The 15,435-nt window shown below is 46.0% G+C and overlaps 1 protein-coding gene across 2 annotated transcripts in view; it reads left to right on the top strand.

Moving 5' to 3' along the window:
• DCLRE1C (DNA cross-link repair 1C) overlaps positions 1-15,435 on the top strand; it is a 55,397-nt gene that overhangs the window by 10,528 nt on the left and 29,434 nt on the right. For both annotated transcript variants that reach the window (XM_030818404.1, NM_001280117.1), the window contains 6 exon segments: positions 3,927-3,986; positions 7,231-7,286; positions 8,240-8,341; positions 9,081-9,153; positions 9,336-9,476; positions 10,888-10,989. In XM_030818404.1, the coding sequence (XP_030674264.1) occupies positions 3,927-3,986; positions 7,231-7,286; positions 8,240-8,341; positions 9,081-9,153; positions 9,336-9,476; positions 10,888-10,989 (534 nt within the window).

Below are 15,435 nucleotides of genomic sequence, written 5' to 3'. Positions count from 1 at the left end.
GGATAAATACAGGTTTAAATTTGAAATTTGGGGGGAAGAAAAAGGGAAAAAATTACTAACCAATTAGAAGGCAAAAATGTCAGAGTGGCAGTTTTTAATATCAGAAAGTAGACTGGAAGGCAAAGAAAGATAAGGTTTGAAGAGGGTGTTACTGCTAAAAGGAACCATGGGTCATACGGACGTATGTGCGATTGACAAAGTAGCGTCCAACTGAAGTAGAAACTGCGAGAACCTGTCACTCAGTGCTTGATCTGAGGAGAACCACTGTGAGTTAACAGAATGCGAGTTCATTATGTGGATTAGGTCTTAAATCATTGTGGGAGCTGGCAGAGCAGTTTGTCCCAGTGTCACGAACAGTCTGTTAACTTTTTTTTTTTTTGAGATAGTCTCACTCTGTCACACAGGCTGGAGTACAATGGTGTGATCTCAGCTCACTGCAACCTCTGCCTAATGGGTTCAAGCAATTCTCCCTGCCTCTGCCTCCCTAGTAGCCGGGATTATAGGCCTGAACCACCACACCTGACAAATTTTTATATTTTTTTAGTAGAGATGGGGTTTTGCCATGTTGGCGAGGCTGGTCTTGAACTCCTGACCTCAGGTGATCCTCCCGCCTCAGCCACCCAAAGTGCTGGGATTACAGGTGTGAGCCACTGTGCGGGGCCTCTGTTTGCTCTTAAGTTGCTTACAGCCAGTGCCTCCCTCCTGCCCACATTTGGGCAAGCTGACAAAAAGGCCATGCCTGCCTTAGCACTGAGGTGTAGTTCAAACCAGGCGTGACCAGGCCCACCCTGCACCACAGTGGAAACTGGGGCTACCTGGTCCTACTACTCTCTCTCAAGCCACAGGAAACACTTCTGTCCCCAGCTCAGGGACTGCACTGCCCTCCCCGAAAGTCCTGTGATGTGACTGAAGTTTTCTTCTCATTCTCTGTCATGTGTGTGCTCACGTGTGTTGGTGTGCGTGGTATCATCCACCTCAACATCTGACCTTTGATTGGGAAGGGGATTTGTCCTCCCTCTGCAGAGCAGTCACAACAGCAGGGCTGTTTCTGTTGTCTCTGGCATTCAGCTTGAAGCTGCTACAGGTCAGCCTGGCCAGCAGTCAGGAAGGAAAGCTGGAAGAGAAGCGGAGGGGAACAGAGACAAACTGGAAGGCAGAATGGCCCACTAGAGCCCAGCAGGACAGACCGAAACCCACTTCTGTCTCTCACTTCCTCTGGCCTCAATAGTGCTGGTCTCCCGCTTTGGCTCTGAGGCACGTGCACCTGTCCCAGGACTCGGAGGAGCTGCACACAGGCACCCAGCCCAAGCTAGTGTTGCTGCAGCCCTGCCCCAGTCTCTGAGTTAAGCCAGAAGGTCAACAGTGTTCATGAGCTGTTACCATTTCTGGTGCCCTTCAGAGCATTAAAAAAAGCCTGCTAGTCCACATCTGCCTTCCGAATGTTTACTGTGGGCAACAACATGGAAAGGAGGCCGGGCGCGGTGGCTCACGCCTGTAATCCCAGCACTTTGGGAGGCCGAGACGGGCGGATCACGAGGTCAGGAGATCGAGACCACGGTGAAACCCCGTCTCTACTAAAAAATACAAAAAATTAGCCGGGCGTGGTGGCGGGCGCCTGTAGTCCCAGCTACTCGGAGAGGCTGAGGCAGGAGAATGGCGTGAACCCGGGAGGCGGAGCTTGCAGTGAGCCGAGATCGAGCCACTGCACTCCAGCCTGGGTGACAGAGCGATACTCTGTCTCAAAAAAAAAAAAAAAAAAAAAAAAACAAAAAACAAAAAACAAAAAACAACATGGAAGGGGGTTCTAGGAAATAGTTCCAGCTTAGATGAGTTGACATAGTACAAGCAAGGCCACCGCAGAATCAGGGCGAGAAATAGGAAATCAACAATTGTCACTGAAGAGCTTAACACGCCCCTCCCAGTTGCTGAAAGAAGAAGGAGGCAGGAAACAAGATGCAGAAAATGTGTAAATGTGGACTAATAAACAGAACTTGAAACCCAAGGAAGAAAATAGTATTTTGGGGGCTGCTCATGACATTTACAAAAACTAACCGTGTACTGTGTTATGAAAGAAGGCAGCGATGTTGGAGATCAGAAACAAAGGGACAGCTAAAATCCTCCCATATACGTGGAAACTAAATGCGTCCAATAACTGACTCTTTGGTTAAAAAGGAAATTGTACAATAAAGAAAACATACAATATGTAGAACTGATATGGCTAGGCTTGGGGGCTCACATGTGTAGTCCTAGCACTTTGGGAGGCCAAGGTGGGACAATTGTATGAGTCCGGGAGTTCGAAACCAGCCTGGGCAATACTGCAAAACCCCATGTCTACAAAAAAAAACTTAAAAATTAGCCTGGTATAGCAGCGTGTACCTGTAGTCCCAGCCACTCGGAAGGCCGAGGCAGAAAAATCACTTTGAGCCCCGAAGTTTGAGGCTATAGCAAGCTGTGATTATGCCACTGCACTCCAGGCTGGCTAACACAGCGAGAGCCTGTCTCAAAAATAAATAAATAAATAAATAAATAAAGGAGCTGAGGGACAATGGAAACATGGCATGTCAGAATGTGTGGAACATAGCTAAATTTGTCCTTGAAGGGGAATTGATAGCATTAAATAGATATATTAGAAAAGAGGCTGGGTGCAGTGGCTCACACGTGTAATCCCAGCACTTTGGGAGGCTGAGGCAGAGGGATCACCTGAGGTCAGGAGTTTGAGACCAGTCTGGCCAATAAGGCGAAACCCCATCTCTACTACAAAACATTAGCCAGGCATGGTGGTGGGCGCCTGTAGTCCCAGCTGCTCAGGAGGATGAGGCAGGAGAATTGAACCCGGGAGGCAGAGGTTGCAGCAAGCTGAGATTGCACCACTGTGCCCCAGCCTGGGCAACAGAGCGAGACCCTATCTCAAAAATAATAAAGGGGGAAAAAGCCATTTCATACATGAAAATGTAAGAATCCTCATAAAGACAGTAACTGAATCTAGCAGTGTTAAATAGTACATCATGAATAAGATGTTTTATTCCAGAAATGCAAAAATATTTTAACACCCAAACCTTAGACACTATAAGTTTTAGGACATTAGTGGACTAAAAAGGTGAAAAATCACATTGATCTATTCATCAGTTACTTACTGAATGCCTCTCACGGGCTAGTCTGTGTTCTGATGGCAGGGGGAAATGTACCAGGGAGCGTTCGGCAGCACTTAGAACTAGTGCATGAGGCTGGGTGTGGTGGCTCACACCTGTAATCCCAGCACTTTGGAAAGCCGAGGTGGGTGATCCTGAGGTCAGGAGTTCGAGACCAGCCTGGCCAACATGGCAAAACCCTGTCTCTACTAAAAATACAAAAAAATCCTTGCGTAGTAGCGGGCGCCTGTCATCCCAGCTACTTGGGAGGCTGAGGCAGGAGAATCGCGTGAACCCAGGAGGCGGTGGTTGCAGTGAGCCGATACCACACCACTGCGCTCCAGCCTGGGTGACAGAGTGAGAATCCGTCTGAGAAAAAAAAAAAAGAACCAGTGTATGAAGCATCCGTGTCACGGACCCATCCAGACTGTGTTCTGAGGCACAAAACTTAGGACACATGACTACGTTTTTACAAAGACTCAAAATTCAGAGAGAGAGAGAGGAATGGGAGTGGTAGGGATGGGGAGATGAAGGAGGAAAAATGAATTTATGGAAACAGAATTGTGAGAGGATTATATGCATTTACAAGGCATTTACTCCGTATTGCCAAATCTGCCTCAAGACAGGTATTATTTTTGTTTTACAATTTTTTCTGTTAAAATATTTATTACAATGTAATCGGAATTGTTTATAGAGAGTCTGAAACTTCTCTTTGCCCCGTTCTGTGTTTCAGAGGGCAAAGGCATGTAAAGCCATGAAAAACTGGTATATACATGGTCTCTTATTTTATTTTTATAGATACCTATTGAAATCGAGACTCCTACCCAGATATCTTTAGTGGATGAAGCATCAGGAGAGGTAACTAAATATTAAATATTGATTTTTTTTAAATGTAGTGCTAAAATGATTGTTTATCTTTCTCTTTGATTTTGTAGTCAGATGCTCTACTCCTCAGCTATACCCTCAATCTTTCTCTTTGATTTTGAATGCTCATTTAACCATAAATAAAAATCTAGTAGTTGAGTGGGGCTTTAGGGGCAAAAAAAATCCCTTTGTGATTGTGTAAGTCCATTTGGGCTGGACTCACAAAACTACCATAGAGTGAGTGGCTTATACAATAGACACTTGTCACTTAGGGTTCTAGAGACTGGAAATCCAAGATCTAGTTACCAGCAGATTTCAGTCTGGCGAGGGCCCACTTCCTGGTTCTTTTTTTTTTTTGAGACGGAGTCTCACTCTGTCACCCAGGCTGGAATGCAGTGATGTGATCTTGGCTCACTGCAACCTCCATCTCCTGGGTTCAAGTGATTCTCCTGCCTCAGCCTCTCTAGTAGCTGGGATTACAGGCGCCTGCCACCATGACCAGAGCCCAGCTAATTATTGTATTTTTAGTAGAGAGGGGGTTTCACCATGTTGTTCAGACTCGTCTTGAACTCCTGACCTCAAGTGATCCTCCTGCCTTGGCCTCCCAAAATGGTGGGGTGACAGGCGTGAGTCACTGTGCCTGGCCACTTCCTGGTTCTTAGATGCTGTCTTTTCCCTGTGTCCTCTCATAGTAAAGGGGCAAACAGGCTCCCCTGGGCATCTTTTATAAAGGCACTGATGTCACTCACAAGGCTTCTAGGCCCAACAACTAATCACCTCCCAAAGGCCTCCCAATAAAACCACTTTGGGGGTTAGGATTTCAACATAGGAATTTTGGGAAGGGACATGAACATTCAGTCCTTAATAGTGATGTATTTATTTCCCATGTTGTAAAGGATGGGGCATGACTTATTTTTTGTCACATTTGTTCCTTATTACATGCTAATGATGGGAACCCTGGTGTTGATATTACTGCATGATGTTATTGTCACATTTACTGAGTTCTATAATGTTCGGAATTTAAAATGGTGATTAATATTTTTGCAGGTAATTCTAGATATTGTACTTTTATTCTGAATCCTTATTCAGAAAAGGGGCACTGCCAAGTGGAAAAAATTTATTTTTCATCATTAAACTTTGAAGCAGTACTTTTGTGAATGTGTGGTTTTAGGAAGTAGGACTATAGACATACTCCCCCCCCCCTTTTTTTTTTTTTAACCTTACAGCTGGTGGGTATTTTCCTATTTTGGTTAATATTGGTTTTGTAGCTTGATTACAGCACACTGCTTTGCCATGTTTAACTTCGAGGGTGTGTTGTGTTGTTTGAATGTGATCTGAACAGAAACTGACATTTTCAGGTGTTTCTTCTTTGGAGATCAGACAGTTGAAGGTGAGGTATTCTTCCCATCGAATTATCCTGAGGGAGGACTGCAGAGCCAGTTTAGTGAGGATTAAAAAGAAAAAAAAAAAAGTAAAGGACAGGTGAACCTTTGTAAATGCCATCCTGGACTCTGCAAACTGCTTTTCCGGGGAATACTGTGATTGGTTTGTGGCCTTGTCACAATCAGGGATATTGGTGAAAGGCATTCCCTAAGCTGAGGGCCGACAGCAGGCTGACTTTTGAGCGGTCTTGCCTCCACTCTGATTTTTTATGATTCTTCATGTGTGCCATGACTTTTGTGCATTGTTTATCCAGCTCCAACCAGGGGGAGACCCATTTGAAAGGGTCCTGCAGAATGAATGGAGACTTCCGTGAGGAGTCACTGTCGCTGAGCATTGACCTGGTGTGTGCGGAGCTCTCCCCACTTACTGATGGCTGGAGAGGCAGTGGTGCCCGCAGGTCTTGCCCTTGCCAAACACGATGATGTGCAGTGTGAATCGGGACCAGGTCTCGTCCAGGCTTTAACCATTTTTTTTTTTTTTTTTTTTTTTTGAGACTGAGCCTCACTCTGTCACCCAGGCTGGAGTGCAGTAGGGCGATCTTGGCTCACTGCAACCTCCATCTCCTGGGTTCAAACGATTCTCTTGCCTCAGCCTCCTGAGTAGCTGGGATTACAGGTGCCCACCATCATGCCCAGCTAATTTTTGTATTTTTAGTAGGGACAGAGTTTTACCATGTTGGCCAGACTGGTCTGAAACTCCTGACCTCAAGGGAGTTGCTCACCTCAGCCTCCCAAAGTGCTGGAATTACAGGTGTGAGCTACTGCACGTGGCTGAGTCTTTAAAAATTGTTAAATAGTGGGCGGGCTTGGTGGCTCTCACCTGTAATCCCAGCACTTTGGGAGGCCAAGGCGGACGTATCACTTGAGGTCAAGAGTTCAAGACTAGCCTGGCGAACATGGTGAAACCCCGTCTCTACTAAAAATACAAAAAATCAGCCAGGCTTGATGGCAGGCACCTGTAATCCCAGCTACTGGGGAGGCTGAGGCAGGAGAATTGCTTGAACCCAGGAGGCGGAGGTTGCAGTGAGCCAAGATCACGCCACTGCACTCCAGCCTGGGCGACGGAGTGAGACTCCGTCTCAAAAAAAAAAAAAAAAAAAAAAAAATTAAATAGCTTTATTGTGATAGAAGGCAAAGTCACAGACTTGTGTATCCATCACCACAATGAATTTCAGAATATTTTCAGCACCCCAAGGGAGAAAGCCTGTACCGATTGCAATCTGTCCCTATTCTCTCCTTCCCCAACCCCCTGGCAACCACTACTGTATTGGACTCTCTGTCTCCATGGGTTCACCTATTCTGTATATTTCATATGAGTGGAATCATACAACATGTGTTCATTTCATATCTGGCTTCTTTCACTGAGGATGTTTTCAAGGGTTATCTATGTTGTAGTATGTGTCAGTTCTTTTTATGGCCAAATAATATTTCATTGTATGGTTAGACCACATTTTCCTGATTCATTCATCAGTTGATAGACATTTGAACTGGTTCCACCTTTTGGCTGGTATGAAGAATGCTGCTGTGAACAGTCAGGCGCATGTTTTTATGTGGCCATCGGTTTTCAATTATCTTGGTTCTATAACTAGTGGTGAAATTGCTCAGTCCCATGGGAACTCTGTTTGTTGAGTGGACAAGGATTCCACTTGTTTCTAGGATTTGGAGAGTGAGGAAATTGGGAGAAAAGGCACATTGTTAAAAGGTACATAAATGTGTTCTATGAAGGAGGGCTTTGTTGAGCTAGGTCCTAATGATAACTGCTTTCCATTACCATTTTTTCTTTATTTTCTTTTTAGAAGGAAGAGATTGTCGTGACTCTCTTACCAGCTGGTCACTGCCCGGGATCAGTTATGTAAGGGGGTCATTTATTTTGTCATTTTATTATATGTAAATACATATTGTATTTGTAGAAATAAATTTTTAGGGTCTACAATTAATAGGGGCTGGGTGCAGTGGCACATGTCTGTAATCCCAGTGCTTCGGGAGTTGGAGGCTGCAGTGAGTCTTTTTTAAAAGAAAGAAAGAATACATAGAGGGAGATTTGATTATTTTTCTAGTCATTTAAAACACGTTTGTTCCCAAATTGACCTATAGGGGGACCGAGGTGAAGATCAGATTTGAAACATTTCTTATAAAATGGAAGCCTTCATGGCCAGGTGTGGTGGCTCACACCTGTAATCCCAGCACTTTGGGAGGCCCAGGCAGATGCATCATTTGAGGCCAGGAGTTCAAGACCAGCCTGGCCAATATGGTGAAACCTGTCTTTACAAAAAGTATAAACATTAGCCGGGTGTGGTGGCACACCCCTGGTAGTCCCAGCTATTGGGGAGGTTGAGGCAGAGAATTGCTTGATACCAGGAGGCGGAGGTTGCAGTGAGCCAAGATTGTGCCACTGCATTCCAGCTTGGGGGACAGAGCAAGACTTTTGTCTCAAAATACAAATAAATAAATAAATAAATAAATAAATGGAAGTCTTCAGCAGCTGTTTCCCCAGTGACTTTGTATTTTATCATCACGTGTATTTCTCTATGAGCAAGAATGATCTCAACATATAAGTGAAAGTGCTAACATATCACAGGGAACATCTATTACAAACTTGGTAGCATCTCCATTCTGTTATTTTCTACCCGAGGGAAGAGGTAACAGCTAAGTGCCTGGTGTGGTTCTAAGTACTGTGGGATTCCATTACCATTGTATTATAATGGATGTGTTTGCAGGAAGCATCTACTAGGCATCTCACATGTATTTGCTTTATTGGGATTTTATATGAGACTCAGAAGTCACTGGGATATATTTCTTTTTCAGGTTTTTATTTCAGGGCAATAATGGAACTGTCCTGTACACAGGAGACTTCAGATTGGCACAAGGAGAAGCTGCTAGAATGGAGCTTCTGCATTCCGGGGGCAGGTACTGGGCCTCATATAGGTTTTTTTTTGTGTGTGTGTGAAACGGAATCTTGCTCTGTCACCCAGGCTGGAGGGCAGTGATGCAGTCTCGGCTCACTGCAACCTCTGCCTCCAGAGTTCAGGTGTTTCTCCTGCCTCATCCTCCCAAGTAGCTGGGATAACAGGTGCGTGCCACCATGCCCAGCTAATTTTGTGTTTTTAGTAGAGACAGGGTTTTGCCATGTTGGCCAGGCTGGTCTTGAACTCCTGACTTCAGATGATCTGCCTGCCTTGGCCTCCCAAATTGCTGTGATTACAGACATGAGCCACTGTGCCTGGCCCCTTGTACAGTTCTTGTGTGTATGACTGAATAAAGTTTTATTGTTCTGGCCAGGTGTAATCCCCGCACTTCGGGAGTTCTGGCCTGTAATCCCAGCACTTTGGGAGGCCGAGGTGGGTGGATCACTTGAGGCCAGGAGTTCGGGACCAGCCTCGTCAACATGGTGAAACCCCGTCTCTACTAAAAAGTACAAAAATTAGCCAGGTGTGGTGGCGCACACCTGTGATCCCAGATACTTGGGAGGCTGAGGTGGGAGAATTGCTTGAACCCAGGAGGTGGAGGAGGTGGCAGTGAGCAGACATGGTGCCATTGCACTTCAGCCTGGGCAACAGAGCGAAACTCCATCTTAAAACACAAAAACAGTTACACATAATTTATATCACATTGGATGGCTAACATCAATTTTTTTTCTTCTTTTCAGAGTCAAAGACATCCAGAGTGTATATTTAGATACTACATTCTGCGATCCAAGATTTTACCAAATTCCAAGTCGGGTAAGTCTGCCTGGAGGAACAGGGTTATCATCTGGGTGTGCCGGTGTTTTTAGTAGGAAGTTTGTAGGGTGACAGGTCATAATCTAACTGTCCCCGTAGGTGTGAGTACCCGGGAATGTTGGGAAGGAAAAGGCTATGTGTGGCTGTCTACCTGTTAAACGTCTCTTTAAAATCCTGTCTAGGAAGAGTGTTTAAGTGGAATCTTAGAGCTGGTTCGAAGCTGGATCACTCGGAGCCCGTACCATGTTGTATGGCTGAACTGCAAAGCAGCTTATGGCTATGAATATTTGTTCACCAACCTTAGTGAAGAATTAGGAGTCCAGGTATGGTGACTGTTCATTCTTTTTTTCTTTTTTTTTTTTTGAGAGGGAGTCTTGCTATGTTGCCCAGGCTGTAGTGCAGTGACGCGACCTCAGCTCACTGCAACCTCCACCTCCCGGGTTCAAGCATTTCTCCTGGCTCAGCCTCCTGGGTAGCTGGGATTACAGGCGTGAGCCACCATGCCTGGCTAATTTTTGTGTTTTTAGTAGAGACGAGGTTTCGCCATGTTGGCCAGGCTGGTCTTGAACTCCTGACCTCAAGTGATCTGCCTGCCTCAGCCTCCCAAAGTGCTGGGATTATAGGCATGAGCCAGTGCTCCCAGCCTGTTCATTCTTTTCTCTTGCTCCCTTCCATCCTCCCAGCTCACCTTTCCTCCCCCTTCTCGCCCCCCACTGTTTGTCATCTGCAAACAGTGACAGATGGAAGCACCCTATCAAGACATGTCTGCAGCAGTGGTTGGCAGGCCCTCTGAAGTAATATATCGTCTTAGTTTAGTCACATCCTCATGGGAGAAAATTGACAGAAGCCCAAATGGCTTACAAGAGCCTTCAGTGAAATGCCCCATAGAAAAAGTATTTTTCCCAAACTTTGGGTCATGAAATAAATTTAGGGATTGTGACCTGCATTGAAAATAAATTTGAACGAGGAGATATGGGAGTGGATTGTTTGCAGTACATGCTCCTCTGTTGCACGTCATGTATATGCCTTTAAGATGATTCTTGATATTTTTTTTTTTTTTTTTTTTTTTGAGACTGTCTTGCTATGTTGCCCAGGCTGGAGTGCAGTGGCACGGTCTCAGTTCACTGCAACCTCCACCTCCTGGGTTCAAGTGATTCTCTTGCCTCAGCCTCCCGAGTAGCTTGGATTACAGGCCTAAGCCACCACACCTGGCTAATTTTTGTATTTTTAGTAGAGATGGGGCTTCAGCATGTTGGTCAGGCTGGTCTCGAACTCCTGACCTCAAGTGATCCACTGGCCTCCGCCTCCCAAAGTGGTGGGAATATAGGCATGAGCCACGGCACCTGGCCGAGGGTAGATGATTCTTGATTGTTTTTGTCTGTGTGGATTACTGCTCTATTCCCAGCATTTAGAATAAAGCTCGACACACAGTAGGTGTACAAGGAATATTAATTGAATTTCTCTTGAAGGACTGAAGGACAATATTAACATCATTAAATGACATCCCTGAGCCAAGTCTCTGTGATTTTTCATTGCTGTCAGCGATGGCAGTGATCCTGGCCTGTTGACATCCTGGCAGAATACCAGAGTGCACTGAAATAGCCAAAAATTGCTTTTCAAGAAAGAAGAGAGGGTTAATTCACTAACTGGGTGTTTTGCCCTGAATAATTAACCTTGAACAATTTATAGGAAATACATTTCAAATAATTTGCATGTACGTATTATTTGCCTTAGGTTCATGTGAATAAGCTAGACATGTTTAGGAACATGCCTGACATCCTTCATCATCTCACGACAGACCGCAACACTCAGATCCATGCATGCCGGCATCCCAAGGTACGTGTGTGATTCCTCTCGTATTGTTTGTGTAATCTATGAAAAAGAAGAAAGGTCAGGACTTCCATTTATAGGCTCTTCGTTTTACAAATGTAAAACCTGAGGCTGCAATCCTAACTTGTTAGCTCAAGGTCATGGAACTGTACATTGCCATATTCCATGACCACACTTTTCATCATTAGTTAAATAGACACAGATCTGTATAGTTTTTTTTTTTTTTTTTGAGATGGAGTCTCCCTCTGTCACCCAGGCTGGAGTGCAGTGGCGTGATCTAGGCTCACTGCAAGCTCTGCCTCCTGGGTTCACGCTCTTCTCCTGCCTCAACCTCCTGAGTAGCTGGGACTATAGGCGCCTGCCACCACGCCCGGCTAATTTTTTATTTTTAGTAGAGACGAGGTTTCACCATGTTTGCCAGGATGGTCTCGATCTGCTGACCTTGTGATCCGCCTGCCTCGGCCTCCCAAAGTGCTGGGATTACAGTCATGAGCCACCGCACCCGGCCAGATCTTTGTAGTTTTCTAATGAAATCTATTCATACATGTTTGATAATTCAAATTTGTTTGTAATGAAATCAGTAATATGTTATAGCTTATAACTTAAACATTTGTGCTATTTATGTATGTATTTATATATTTTGAGACATTCTCATTCTGTTGGCCAGACTGGAGTGCAGTGGCCCACTCTTGGCTCACTGCAGTCTCCATCTCCTAGGTTCAAGTGATTCTCCTGCCTCAGCCTCCTGTGTAGCTGGGACCACCGACATGCACCATGACTTCTGGCTAATTTTTGTAATTTTATTGATTTATTTATTATTTATTTATTTTTGAGATGAGCCTTGCTCTGTTGCCCAGGTTGGAGTGCAGTAGCGCCATCTCTTCTCACTGCAACCTCCGCCTCCTGGGTTGAAGCGATTCTCCTGCCTCAGCCTCCTCTGTAGCTGGGATTACAGGCATGCACCACCACGCCCGGGCTGGAGTGCAGTGGCGCCTTCTCGGCTCACTGCAACCTCCGCCTCCCAGATTCAAGTGATTCTCTTGCCTCCGCCTCCCGAGTAGCTGAGATTACAGGCTCCTGCCACCACACCCGGCTAATTTTTGTATTTTTAGTAGAGACAGGGTTTCACCATATTGGCCTGGCTGGTCTCGAACTCCTAACCTCGTGACCACCCACCTTGGCCTCCCAAAGTGCTGCGATTACAGGCATGAGCCACCACGCCCAGCCTCATTCGTTTTCTAATGCCAACACAGAACCTCCTTCTCTTGTCAAACGCTGAGTACAAGACTTTCATTTTGAATTTGATTTAAAAAATGTTGTTTTGATTAAAATTATTAAGGCTAATTAGTGATCTTTAAATGTAGTGGTTTGAGTGATCATTATTTTTCTCTAAATTTTAAAATACCTTAGCATTAAATCCTGTGTAATTCTTAAAGTAAACATTGCATTTATTCATTTAGATCACTATTGTGGTAGTAATAATGGTTCCATTAGCCAAAAGCCTAGTTGCTTAGCCCTTACGATAAAGCATAATTTCAAAGAGAGAATTCTGATCCACAGCATGGAATGTCTTCCTTTAGGCCACTGTGAGAGCTGCAGTGTAAATTATTTTTGCTGATTGGTGAGCTGCATATTCTATGTTGCATTCCGGGATTAATTTCTTCACTTTGTGTGCGTGTATGCTCATATAAATACACATATATATTCACATATACAGACATGTCCAGTGGATTCTTGGATGGATAAAAATGTATACATAAAACATAAACCGGCTGGGTGCGGTGGCTCATGCCTGTAATCCTAGTGCGTTAAGAGGCCGAGGCGTGTGGATCACTTGAGGTCAGGAGTTTGAAACCAGCCTGCCCAGCGTCTCTAGTAAAAAATAAAAAAATTACCCGGGCATGGTGGTGTGTGCCTGTAGCCCTAGCTACTAGGGAGGCTGAGGCATGAGAATCGCTTGAACTTGGGAGGAGGAGGTTGCAGTGAGCCAGGATGGCACCACTGCACTCCAGTCTGGGTGACAGAGCAAGGCTTTGCCTCAGAAAAACAAACAAAACCCATAAACTTGTGGTGCACATCTGTAATCCCAGCACTTTGGGAGGCCAAGGCAGGTGGATCGCTTGAGTCTAGGAGTTCGAGACCAGCCTGGGCAACGTGGCGAAACCCCGTCTCTACAAAAAATCCAAAAAAAAGAAAAAATGCTGAGTGTGGTGGTGCATGCCTGGAGTCCCAGATACTTAGGAAGCTGAGGTGGGAGAATTGCTTGAGTTTGGGAGGTGGAGGTTGCAGTAAGCCGAGATTGTACCAGTGCACTCCAACCTGGGTGACAGTGAAACCCCATCTCAAGTAAATAAATAAAACATAAACCTTTTTGTCCCTTTTTCTGTTGGACTCAGTATTGGGCCCCTTGCCCCATAAATCTTTTAATTGGTGAATTTCTTTTTGCTGTGAATTTTCTCCCATCCCACAAAGTAGCTTAAGTAGTAATTCCTTTGCTGTCAGGGCTACTTTCCTTGAGATGCTATTTCTGGCTGCTTAAAAGATTTTTTTTTTTTTTTTTGCACACAAAACAATAAACATTTTCTAAAAGTACATACAAACAAAAAGATGCATATCAAACATATTAGGAAGGTTGCACATGGGAAGACGAGGAATAGAAATGGGGGGTGGGAATTAAAGAAAATAAATGAGAGAGGGACTTTGTATGGATCAATGATAATAACTCAATCCTCTATTTGACAAAGAAGAAGGAGAAGGAAGAGGAAGAAAAAGAAAGTGGGATAAAGGATCAGAAAGGGAGGAAAATAGAAAAAATTAGAGTATGACTCCAGGGTAGACCTGTGTTGTTGTCGCTTGGTTGGTTGGTTTGTCAGTTGTATTTTTCATATGTTTCACCATGTTGGCCAGGCTGGTCTCGAACTCCTAGCCTCAAGTGATCAACCTGCCTCGGCCTCCCAGAGCGCCGGGACTACAGGCGTGAGCCACCACGTCCAGCCCCCACATTGCTTCTGGCCTCTGTGGTAGACCTCCCGGACGGGGCGGCCGGGCAGAGGTGCTCCCCACATCCCAGACGGGGTGGCCGCGCAGCGGCGCTCCTCACTTCCCAGACGGGGCGGCCGGGCAGAGGCGCTCCTCACTTCTTCCCAGAAGGGGCAGCTGGGCAGAGGCGCTCCTCACTTTCCAGACGGGGCGGCCGGGCAGAGGCGCTCCTCACATCCCAGACGGGGCGGCCAGGCAGAGGAGCTCCTCATAACCCAGACGATGAGCGGCCAGGCAGAGACGCTCCCCACCTCCCAGACGGGGCGGCGGCCGGGCAGAGGCTGCAATCTCAGCACCCCGGGAGGCCAAGGCAGGCGGCTGGGAGGCGGAGGCTGCAGCGAGCCAAGACCACTCCAGGCTGGGCAACACCGAGCACCGAGTGAGCGAGCCTCCGTCTGCAGTCCCAGCACCTCGGGAGGCCGAGGCGGGCAGACCACTCGAGGTCAGGAGCTGGAGACCAGCCTGGCCCACATGGCGAAACCGCGCCTCCAGCCAAAGGAGAAAAACCAGGGAGGGGTGGTGGCCCGCGCCAGCAATCCCAGGCAGCCCGCAGGCCAGAATCACGGGAGCTGGACGCAGGGAGTCTGCAGCGAGCCGAGTGTACTCCAGCCTGGGCCACAGAGGGAAGAAAAGAAAGAAGAAAGCAAGAAGGAAGGAAGGAAGAAAGCAAGAAGGAAGGAAGCAAGGAAGCTAAAAGATTTTTTAGATCACGTACCCCTTTAGAATACTAACAGGTAGGTCCACAGCTCATAGAGTCCACTCTTAACTCTAATCTGCAGCTTCCTGAGAAACAACACCAAAGGCACCCCAAAGAAATTTGAGTGGGATGGAATGTTAATGGTTTGGAAGGTTCTGGATTTAAAAATAATGCCTTTGGAAAAGTCGTCCCATTATTTTTCAACCTTTTGAAAACACTTGTATTTGTTAGTTTTTTTCTCTCCGAATTTATTTTGAAAACTTTTAAATTTGAATTAATGAATTTATTTATTTATTTATTTTTTTGAGACGGAGTCTCGCTCTGTCGCCCAGACTGGAGTGCAGTGGCGCAATCTCGGCTCACTGCAAGCTTCGCCTCCCGGGTTCACGCCATTCTCCTGCCTCAGCCTCTCCGAGTAGCTGGGACTACAGGCGCCCGCCACCACGCCCGGCTAATTTTTTTGATTTTTTAGTAGAGATGGAGTTTCACCGTGGTCTTGATCTCCTGACCTCGTGATCCGCCCACCTCGGCCTCCCAAAGTGCTGGGATTACAAGCGTGAGCCACCGCGCCCGGCATGAATTTATTTTATACAGTCTTGCTCTGTCACCCAGGCTGGAGTGCAGTTCTGCAATCATTGCTCACTGTAGCCTCGACCCCCCAGGCTCAAGTGATCTTCCTGCCTCAGCCTCCTGAATAGCTGGGACTGCAGGTGTTC

The sequence above is a fragment of the Nomascus leucogenys genome, chromosome 9, assembly GCF_006542625.1.
Source record: "Nomascus leucogenys isolate Asia chromosome 9, Asia_NLE_v1, whole genome shotgun sequence".
In the NCBI taxonomy this organism is placed as follows: Eukaryota; Metazoa; Chordata; class Mammalia; order Primates; family Hylobatidae; genus Nomascus; species Nomascus leucogenys.
This window is presented reverse-complemented; position numbering and strand designations above follow the sequence as displayed.